Source organism: Puma concolor, chromosome E4 (assembly GCF_028749965.1).
Source record: "Puma concolor isolate L17-30 chromosome E4, mPumCon1.1.hap2, whole genome shotgun sequence".
Taxonomy (NCBI): Eukaryota; Metazoa; Chordata; class Mammalia; order Carnivora; family Felidae; genus Puma; species Puma concolor.
In genome coordinates, this window is record NC_141683.1 from 26,539,687 (window position 1) to 26,550,639 (window position 10,953).

The window sequence follows — 10,953 nt, forward strand, 5'->3', positions numbered from 1 at the left end:
CTCCTCCCCTCTCCCTGCCTTGCAGCACCCTTGGCATGGGATCCTTTGCTTGGGTCCCTTTGGGCAAAAGGCCACCCCCCTGCTGTGCCTCATTTCTCCTCACATCCTGTTCCACACTAGGTCCGTTGGCCAGGCTGCAGCGCCGCCCTGGGGAGCCCTCCTAGAGGTTCGTGGTACTGATCCCCATCTCCTCAAGTCAGAGGATGCCAGAGCAGCAGTGCCATCCAATAGAACTTTCTGTGATGATGGAAACGTTCTATAATCTGTGCTATCCCATATGTGGCTTGTATAACTGAAGGACTCATTTTAAATTTTAATTTAGTCCCAGTCTAATAGTTTCATGTGGCTACCATATCGGACAGCGCGACTCCTCAGAGGCAGCGGCTCCGGGCTGATATCACGGAGATCCAGATGTGCCGTGATCTTGCTGTGTGGGCCCAGGGCAAGCCACTTACCCTCTCTGGATCCTGCTTCTTCCACCTACATTATGGCGAGACTCATTCCTTCTAACCTCAGGGGGAAGGTAAGATCCACAAATGGGGACATTTAAGCAAAGGAAGGGGGCCTCAGAAATCGAAGTGCCGTGGCAACGCAGGGTCAGTAATTTCTGAAGTCATCGCTACAATAATAGCAGTGATATAACGACATGATCACCCTGCTGGACTCTGGAGCCCAGATGAGGCCTCTTACCTGGAGAGGAGACAAGGGCCACAGTGACTAGCAGCAGCAGCAGCAGGTGTGACTTCCTCCTGGTGGGTGTCCCCATGGTGAGCATTCTGGGCAGAGATGGGGAGCTGAGGAGGGGATCCTCAGCTCGGGGAGGGGAGAGTCCAGCTGGAGGCTGAGAAGGACCTGGGGAGGCAGAGGATGGGGAGGCTTCTGAGTCGCGCCCCTCCTGCCTCCTGGGTCTGCACTGTTTTCACCCCGGGCTGGAATTGCATTCATCCTCCCCAGGGTTGGGGGGGGGGGGAGGGGAGCCGGGGGAGGGGGGAGGGAGGGAGGGGGAAGAGGCTTGGCTGTTAGCAAGGAGCTCTTCCCAGACTGAGTGCCTACTACTGGCCCCCTGGGAGTCTGGCTCTGCCCTGTATATGCCCTCCCCCCACCTCCCCTGCAGCCAGCAGGGGTTGGCTCAGGAAGTGAAATCAGTGGCTAATTGGGAGGCGAGAACCCAGCTGCCCCTCACCCCATAAGAGCTCTTGTTGTGGGGTCCGGAAGACAACAGGGCGGGGCCTGGGGGTGGGGGTGGGGAACACCTTCCAGCATTTGGGGCCCAATTTCCCCAGCCCCTGCCCCCTGAGCTGCCTAGGTAGGGGGCGATAAGCCCCTCTGGAGCCTTCTTTGTTCTATTTTTTGAATGTTTTTAAATTTATTTTGAGAGAGAGAGAGAGAGAGAGAGAGAGAGAGAAAGCTGTCAGTGCAGAGCCTGATGTGGGGCTTGATTACACGAACCATGAGATCATGACCTGAGCCGAAATCAGGAGTCAGACTCAGACTCTTGGCCCGCTGAGCCCCCCCAGACACCCCCTTCCTTGTTTTTCTAGCAGCGGCTGGTTCATTCCCACCCTCTCACCTGGGTCCCCGGGTGAGGCACTTATGAAGCCATGACCTTGGCCCCCATCAGCAGTTCTCCCCAACTAGGTGGGCCAATGGGCCCCCACAGGCCTTCTGGGATGAAAGAGTTACTGCAGCTCCCAGAGGGTTAAAACTGTTCCCCGGGGGGGGGGGGGCACCCAGAGCAAGTCAGAGCTCCCCCTCCATCGGCAGGGGAGATGGGGCCTCATCCTGAGAGGGGCGGGCAGGGCCAGCCTTTCCGTCTGCTCCCCATCTCCAGGCTGACATTCTGAGGTCTGGGTGGGAAGTGTGGAATCTCAGGGGTCTGCTTTCTGCTTATAGAGGGAGACTGGGTCACTGGGCCCCCAGGGCTCCCTGTCAGAGCTGCTCCAGGGAGCGGGTAACCCAGATGCACATTCTACTTCTCTGCCCTGTGGCTTTCTAGAATCCCAAGGAGGAGGAGGAGGAGGGGACTGGGACTAGGGGACAGCCTGGCTGGGGGGATCTTCCACTACCTGGTGGCAAGACCCACACCATCTCTGGGTCCGAGTGTCCTCATCTGTAAAATGGGTGCTCTAAGGTCCCTAGTAGCTCTGAGACTGCAATGCTGCCCGACTGAGAGTGCAGGGTGGCCGCTGGAATGCTGTCCCCTGGAAGGGGGTGGGGGGGAGGTCGGGGGAAGAAGGCAGGCTATGGGCTCCCGGGGACCAGGGCAAGGTCTGAAGACAAATGCCAAGTTCAGGATCTCTCTGTCTCACTTCTATTCCTTTGGAAAGAAAGGGCTCCCAAACCCTTTTAGACTTCAACATCCGGCCACCCACATCCTTTCTCTGCCTCCTGAACAGCTAGAGCTGTCTCCTGAAGGAGCTGGGGGAGGGGAGAGAGGGAACCGGCCCTGGGTATGGGTGGGGGGGGGAGGGTCGGCAGGGAGGCCACGGGCTGAGAGCTGAGTGTCTGTCGGTGGGGGTGGAGGTAGGGAGTGGTGTTTCAACAAGTGGCACTCCCTCCTCGGCCCCAACCCCGGCCTCATATCCACTTCCCTTTGTGGGGAAGCCACCGGGTGCCACCTCTCCCCGACCATGCACCCTTCTCTGTCCTTGCCACTTTCACTTCCGGACTTGAACCCAGCCGTTCTGCCCTTGCCGGGAAGCCCCTCGGATGCCGCCACGTGCACATGGTTAGATGTCAGCTCTGCTCTTGACTAGACCCTTGGAGCCCACCTGTGGAGGTGTGTCTGCCTCCGATTAGAAGTTTGTGAGCTCCCCCAGGGCAGGCACCGGCTTCTTCGTCTCGGTGTCCCCGGTGCCTAGCAAAGCGCCCTGTTACTTGTGTGTCCCGTTCAACTGGTGGAGAACAGCTGGGCTATATCCTCCTGCGGCCAGTGGACGCACGAGGTCGCACAGGCACACTCACACAGCGAGCTCACCAGAGAGCCCATCCCTGCTGCACCAGTTTTCAGTGCCCCCCCCAAGGGCAGGCCCGGGGGCACACCCACACACGCCCTCACACTCTCTCTCATGTGTTCACTCACACCCTTTCTGTCTCACACACTCTCACATGTGCACACACACTCTGCCTCTTCGTGTCGCATACTGCCTCATACACTTTTACACACTTGACACACTCCCACTCCCTTCCCCACACGTCTTCACATACACACTCATGTATCTTTACACACACACACACACACACACACACACACACAGAGCCTCGGGTCTCTAGGGTCAGCAGGGTGTTTAGTCATGGAAGAATCTAGAAGTATGGCTCTGGATACTGTACAAACGCAGGGAGCTGTCCTCCTGACGGGGAGCCTCTGGGGCACTGTGAGCCATCGCAGGCTTTGGAATCCACAGGCGGGAGCCAGTGATATTGCTTTGTCTCCTCACAGCTTTGTGAGCCTGGGCAAGTTACTCCTGGTGGAAGGGTCGGTTTCTCCACGGAACACTTATTTTACGGGGCTGTTTGGAATGTTCCGTGAGGCAGTGGCGCGCCCTGCAGGAAGTCTCTGGCTATTTGGACTTGCCTTGGGGCCACGGTTTGGCTGGGGGAAGGGAGAGAGGAGACTAGGGCTCCAGATCCCTTCCCCACTTAGCCAGAGCAGCTCCTCTGGAATCTGCTTCACCTCCTGGAAGTTCCCTTTAAACAGAGGGTTCTGCAGCTCCAAAAAGTTTGAAAACGCCTGGTGGTGCTCCCGCACCACGTCCTGAAGTCTGGCTCAGAGAAGGTGCTCAATCATTGTTTGCTTCCTGCCCTTTGTCTGCCTGCCAGTCTTGGGAGCTCAGTGAGGGGGCAGGGTGCGGACTGGGGAGGAGCTTCGGCTCCAGGCACTTACCCTGAGTGTGCCAGAGCAAAGCAGAAACAGATGACCAGGGAGCTGGGGCTGGGGCTGGAGACTTCGGGGCAGGTGCCCACCAGCAGTGCTGGAGAGAGAGAGTGTGAGTGTGTGTGCACGTGTGTGTGCACGCGCGTGCACACATGTATGTGACGTTTATTTGCATCCATGTGCTGTGTCTGTCTATATGCCCCTGCATATATGTGTGGTCTGGTCTTTATGTCTCTGTGTATATGCACGTGTCTGTGTCTGTTTATGGGTTATGTCTAGTCTGTGTGTGTGTGTGTGTGTGTGTGTGTGTCCCCACCCAGCACAGGGCTTGATGACCCAGTTCCTGCCTTGTTTCTCCGCGATCCACCAGGAGGATCACTCCCCCTGGAGCACTCGTCACCCACAGTGGTCAGAATATGTTATCACTTACCATAGGCATACATCATGAATAACACAATCCCAAGGCTCATTGCACAGTTTAGTTTAATCCAGACTTTTATCAGTCACCTTGGGCTAAAGGGCCCTGGGCACCCTCTGGGGACTGAGACCTGTAGGCTCAAGAGACAGGGGTTGGGGAGGGGTTGGGATCGGTGTGCTCCTGGAGTGGCCTTTGGGGAGCACTAGAGACCAGTCAGCCCAATCAGATGTACCTTGAGCTCCGCTGTGTGCCAAGGCCTTGTGCGAACACACACACACACACACACACACACACACACACAGCCTGGGTCACACACACCAGGCACTGTGCTAAGCACTGGTGAGAAAGTAATGAAAACACTGCCTTTTGCAGAACCTTCTGACCCACTAAGTGTGACCCAGTTGTCTCCCTATACCATCTGCCCTATGGCACATTCTAGAATGCCCAGGGTGGAGGGTGCCTTTTTGTCAGGAGCAAGGCAGGAGTGGAGCTATGCCAGGCCCAGAGCCGGCCCTTGGAGCCCTGAGCCAGCCAAGCCTGGCCCAGGCCAGCTGCCCTGGTGCAGGGGTGCAGGCTGGCACCGGCGGGCATGGGCTGGCACAGGCAGGCACAGGCTGTCACCATCAGGGGCTGGTCCCGTGAAGCACCGGCACATGGGGGAATGGACTGCTTGGGGGTTCAGGGGCACAAAGGAGGCAGGCTGAATTGCTGGGTGTGGGGAGACAAAGGGCCTGGGGGACAGTGACAAGAAGGAAGGCTGTGAGTAGGACTCTGGCACATGACAGGGTTTTCTGAGTTGAGGACCCCTGCACAGAACCAGTCAGAAAATGAAATATACACTCTGTCTAAATGCTACACCTTGGGACCCCCAAATCCCTGCCCTGACTCTGCCTCTCTTTCCCCCTGGATAATGGAGGTTTAAGTGTTGAGGGATTTGGCGACTTTTATATGGGTGGTGGTGGGGAAGGGGGAGTTTGGAGCCCAGTTGAGGGCAGAGACTAAGTGACTTATGAGCCAACAAGCACTGCAGAAGCCCTTCAGGTCCCTGCCCTCCTCTGTCCTGCAGCTCAGTATGGTGGTTAACACTGCCAACCGGCCTGACCCTTACTAACCAGTGAAACCCTAGTATTTAACTAGTAGAACCCTAGCTCTAACATTCATTACTTAACCTCTCCAAGCCTCAGTCTTCCTCTGCAAAATGGGCTTAAGCAGGGACCCTTGGGAGGTCAGCAGCATTCCCGGCCCATAGTAAGTACTCAGAAAAGATCGGATCTTACCACGGACAGTCCTCACAGAACCTCTAGCACGGGCTCCAGCACACGTGTCCCTAGACTCTGCCTGAGTCAGACTCGCTCCCACACAGTCATGACATTCGGGCTGGGCTCGCAAGTGTTTAGGACACTGACAGACTCCCACAGTCTCCCTGGGCCGGCGCCCTCTTCCCCTCTGCCCCACAGGGGCAGCAGGCTCAGGGAAGCCCCAGCAAGCAGGCCACCCCAGACGAGGGCACCCAGAGTCACATCCAGATAGCATGTGCTCAGGAGAGCACCTGAGCCAGTGCTCCCAGCTGATACCTCTCCTCAACCACCCCCAGCCCCTGCCTGCGGGGTCCAGAATGGGGGCGGGACTCTGCCTGGGAAGGGGACTGCCACCTGGGACAGGACCATTGTCCTCCAGGAAGGTCTGAAACACTCCCCACCTCTCTGGAGGGACAGGAGTCTGCAGTGACCTGGTGGGGCCACATGCCAGGTGGGTCAGGAGGGCTGTGGTGGGAAAGGCTGGTGCCCTGAGCTGGAGGAGGTCCTTAGGACAGATTTTGGTAGGATAGGGGCCTCCTCAGTTCCCGGGGGGGGGGGGGGGGGGGGACAGGGACTGGGTGGGGACAGGGGAGCTGGGTCTCTCCCCAGGCCCCTCTGTGTGCTCCCTCCCTTTCCACCCCTCAGTTTTCTCTGCAGGTTCTTGGTACTAGCAGCTGGTTCTGAGGCCCCAGCCTGTTCCCTCTGGGGAGAGCTGTGACCCCAGGCTAACATTTGTCTGAGCTTCCCACAACGAGAGTCTGGCCCCTCGTCCCCTTCATCTGCCACCTGGATTCTCTGGCGCTCCTGCCCTGGCCTTCTCCACCGGAGAGACTCCTCAAAGTGGGGAGTGGACAGAAAGGGGAGCCCTGCGTCCTCCTGGGAGGGGCTCAGGATAAGGGGCAAGCCGTACCCAGACCCAGGTTTTCCCCACTTGCCTGCCAGCGTGGAGTGGGGCAGATTGAGTGAAGGCTTTGGAAGGACCATCCCTTTCTGAGAGGCCAGGAGTAAGGATGTTTCCACTCGGTTCTAGAGAACCGCATTAGGAAGAAATGAACAGCCCAATCTCCATATGTCCCCTGATCTCTGCAGAGAAGAGACTCACCCCCCACTCCCGATTCCCCGACACTTTCCTAACTTCCCTGCAGGCTGCTTCAGAGCCAAGCCTGGTGGGGGTGGGTTCAAACCCCTTCCTCCCCACAGGCTAGTTTCCGCTCTGGGCCCTAGATTAACTGTGCCTCCTGGGCTTCGCTGCAGGAAGGCCGCCCTCCAGCCAGAGGCGGGATGGGGGGCCTGGTGATCTAGGAGGCCGGCAGGCATTGAGAGGATGTGGGCTGGAGCTGGAGGAGACCCAGCCTGTTCCTGTATCCAGATGGGTGAGGGGGGGGGTGGGGTGTGGAGGGATGGGCTGAGGGGGTGCTCATTAGATGAGAAGCGTGCTGAGGTGTGCCTGGGCCTGTCCTGGGATGGAACGTGGTCAGCTTGGGGGGAGGACATCACATCCTCTCTTTGCATCCTTTGCATCCTCTTTAGGGGAAACTGGAAACATGGGCTCATTTTGTAGCAAGAGAACTCATGAAACCAAAGGAAGAATTTCTTTACTCCAAGATGATTACCCTCAGGGCACAGAACCCATGGAAACTCCCATGAATGTTCCAGGTTAGCAACCCGCTCGCCCTCCCCCCTACCACCGCCTGTGAGGTGAGTGGGGGAGGTTGGTCCAGATTAGGGTGGTTCAGAAAAATGAGAGGTGACTGGTCTGCAGGAGGGAATGAAAAAGAGCCATCCCCCTGTTACCATTTGAAAGAGCATAACCTGGGGCCAGAAGGAATTTACGGGGCCCTCCAGCCCCACCTCCACCTCCGGTCAGGACTGTCTGACCGTGGACCAGACCCCAGTTCCCAGAGCCTCCTAAGGGTCACTGGAGAGGACATTGCCCTACCTCCTCATGGCTCATCTTCCTGGTTAGGAGGTGCCTTGAGCAGTCTAACTTCAGTCCTTCCTGCTTCACTGGAATATCCTTTGCTCTGGTCCTTCTTTCCCTTTGTATCACTCACCTCTTGTTCAACCCCCTGGTTCTGCCCTAGGAATCTCTCCCACCCACTCTAGGATTTAGAGATTGTCTTTGAGATATGCTTTCTCACACCCACTTGGCTTGAGGATGTTTCTGGGGGCGGGGGTAGGACACATACATACCTCTTTCAACCCACTCCAAACGTATTGCTTCCCTCATGGCCTCAGAGTCAGAGAGGATGCCTTGAGGGCACCCCCTTCTGTGTGCTCGCTCCTGAGGACTAAGTTTGGTCAGTCAGAGACCATATATACAAGCATCCCATTGAACACAGAGGCCCATCCTACGTGCGTCTCTAGTTGAACAACAGCTGGCAGAGAAGGTGCTGGAGTGGAGTTGCACAAGTCGTGCAACCTGGCAGGGGCAATGGTGTGGAGGTGGGTTGAGGGCTGAGGCTGGAGGAGTGAACTTGGCCAGGGAAGGGAGTGTGAGGGAAGAGCATGGCCAAGTGGGTAGAAGAAGATGAATGGGAAGTGAGAGAGTGGTGGAGAGAGCAGGGGACCCATCTCCTCTGTGCACCTGCCTCTGCTTCCCTCACCAGAAGGGCAGGTGAAACATGGGTGACTTTGATGCCCCCTTCGCATCTGTCTCACCTCCCGTCTCCCTCTTGCTGGCTGAGGTCTCCTAACAGATCCCGTGGGAAATTAGGAATAACTTTGACCTCGTGGCAAAAACCTTGCTTGAGTGATTTTGCAGCCTGGCTAGAAAGGGGTTAACTGGGGAGCCTCACCCCAGTTAAGGGAGGGTTAAGCCTCACCCTGGGGAGAGGCTTGGCTGTTGCCTTCCCAGGAGGCAGAACTCCCTCCTCCCAAGGTCGGAGGTTAGGGCACCATTTCCCTGCTCCACCCCCGGAGCCGGGGTCCCATCAGCCTCTCCCACAGGTGGCCCACTGCTGCCCTTGATCTCCAGTGGCCTCCCTGGTCTCTCTGAGTGGGAATGGGAGGCTAAGTGGACAGAGGGTCTCTCGGGCGGGCCAGAGGGTTGGGAGGTGAGGTTGGGGCTGCTGCCCAGAAGGAGATCAGGAGCTCACTGAGGGGATTGGGTTATCTGGGCCTCTCAGACCCGCTCTGAACAGAGGGAAAAGGATGCTGTCTGGGCTGGGAAGGGAGTTGGGGGCAGGGAGGTGTTGGGGGGGGGGGTTGGGGGGGGTGGTCAGGCTGAAAGGAAGGGCGGTAGGGTCTGACTGGTCACAGAGAGGGGGGAATGTTAAGGGCAGGTACTTTGGGGCCCCGGACAACCTGCTCTTCCCAAGGGGCGACCCCACCTCAGTCTGCCTGGATTCCCACACCCCCAGACAACCTTGACTGATAGCTTTTCCTCCTGGGACGCAGGCTCAGCCCCAGTGGTGTGCAGCTACAGGGTCCCAGCTTTGTCCCCATGTAACACCAGGACTGTCCCCTTCCACAGGCACTGTGTCACCTGCCCCCTTTCTTGTTTCCCATATGTGGGAATCCTTTCTGGAAAAGGCAACAGTATTCAGCCCTGGACACTGGCTGGGGCTGCTTCCCCGACCTCCGATGGGTGGTGTAAGCCCCATGGTGCTGGGCAGGATTGCCCTCTCTTTCCGGCTCCCCAAAACTGAGCCCTCTCTTTCCAGACCCCCTAAACTGAGCTCGCTCCCCTTCTACCCTTTCCCTGAGTGAAAGCCAAGCTTGATTCCAACCCTTCCCTCCCACCAGTGAGGAGGAGGGGAGGGATCTGAGGAAAAGAAGATTGGTGTGGGGAGGGGGGGGAGGGAAGAAAAGGAATTTCAGCCCCGGTGGTCCGGGCTTCTCACCCTGTGGGATGTGACTTGCCTCGGTTTCTCCTCCCTAAGTCCCCGCTCCTGGACAGGCCTCTGCCCAAACTTGAGTTCCACTCTCCCCGCTCTCTTCCACAGCCTCCCCTTCTAACTGAAGCAACACTTTGCAAAGAGGTCACCCTGCAGAGGCACGCTCAGGGCCACCTCAAGTCTGGGCAGTCAGGCTCCATTTCACCCCGGGACTTCTGGGGGGAAGGCCGGAGTCTGGGGCTTGGCCTCGTGGACTATCTGGCCCTGGACCCGGGGCCCCGGGCAGGCCCCGGGGCCGCTGCCCTCTCCGTAGGCAGGTGTTGCTACAGGCTGAAATTCTTCGACACCACTGGGGTCCAGCCTCCCGGCCAGGCTCGGCCTGCTAGGGCCCTGTAGGATGCCACCCACGTAGACAGGGTGGAGGGGACCTCCCGTCCGGTGGCCACCAAGGGGCTGGGGTGAGAAGTCAGAGGGGCCCCCCAGCCGGCTGGGGCTCCTGCTCTGCCCCTGCCCCCTCCCAAGTTGCAAGGAATCTGAGCCGCAGCCCCTGCCCCGGGAGCACCGGGAAGCCTCCCCCCCCCACCCCCCCAGGCTGGAGGAGACAAAAGCGGTTGGCACCTACCTGGGGTGGAAGAAGGGTGTTGGCTGGGGCAGGTGGATGCTGCCCGGGGCGGTGAGCCAGAGCCGGGCCGGCCGCCGGCCCCCTGGGCCGCCCTCCTCTCCTCCCCGGCTCGCCTCAGCCGCTCGCTGCTGTCCTGGTGCGGCGGTGGCGGCCGCGGTGGCGGTGGCGGGCGAGGGCGCTTGTGTGTGTGCGCGCCCGGAGCCACTGCAGCATCTCTGCATCAAGATGTGCTCCTCCCTCTCCCAGGCTCCGCTCACTGGCTGGCTCCGGTCCTCAGCCAACGCTCGGGGGCCCTGGAGATGGCTTCCTTCTGCCCCCCTCCCACCCCCTTCCCGTCCCCACCCTTCTGGCTTTACCTCATTTGCTGTCATTTAAGGACCAGGGAGCAAGCCGGGGCGCCCGCGTCTTCCATAATGCATGGGCCGCCTGGCCGCGGGGCGCTGTCTGGCCAGCCGGCCCCTGCCCCCCATCGCTGCCCAGCGCAGAGCTGAAGGGGCCGAGACGGGTGCGGTGGGGAGGGCAGAGAGAGTGGCTCTTGCCCCTCAAACCTTGGACACCCGCGGAGGCCAGCTCTTTGCTTCCCCCAGAAGTCCCTCGCTGGGCCGCGGGAAGACGTCCAAATCAGAAATCTCCAGCTTGCTGTGCGGGGCAAGTGGGGTAGAGGGGATCCTCCTTTGCCCGACCCTATGCCCATCTTTATTGTTCCCCTCGCTTATAAAAGTAACGGGGCTCTGTCAAGATAGCCAAATGTTAGAGGAAATTCAAGAATAGATAGTGAAGGGGCCCCTGGGGGGCTGAGTCGGTTGGGCCGTTTGACTTGGGCTCAGGTCATGATCTCGCAGTTCACGGGTTCGAGCTCCGCGTCTGGCTCTGGGCTGACAGCTCGGAGCCTGGAACCTGCT

At 58.9% G+C, this 10,953-nt stretch overlaps 1 protein-coding gene across 5 annotated transcripts in view; it reads right to left on the reverse strand.

Moving 5' to 3' along the window:
* The window catches only part of CNTN2 (contactin 2), a 33,156-nt gene extending 22,830 nt beyond the window's left edge, over positions 1-10,326 (reverse strand). Inside the window, exons 1-3 of one of the 5 annotated variants that reach the window (XR_015246282.1) lie at positions 4,305-4,407; positions 3,884-3,971; positions 691-852 (exon numbers count right to left, since the gene is read on the reverse strand). Coding sequence is in view for 4 of the 5 variants with exons in the window: in XM_086694343.1 (XP_086550469.1) it covers positions 691-852; positions 3,884-3,971; positions 4,305-4,313 (259 nt within the window). In the remaining variant the exon portion in view is untranslated. Of the gene's footprint in view, positions 1-690; positions 853-2,771; positions 2,831-3,883; positions 3,972-4,304; positions 4,408-10,051 lie in introns of those variants that run through there. The other 4 variants (XM_086694345.1, XM_086694343.1, XM_086694344.1 and 1 more) reach the window with 4 other exon arrangements.
* Between the last annotated feature and the right edge of the window lie 627 nt (positions 10,327-10,953).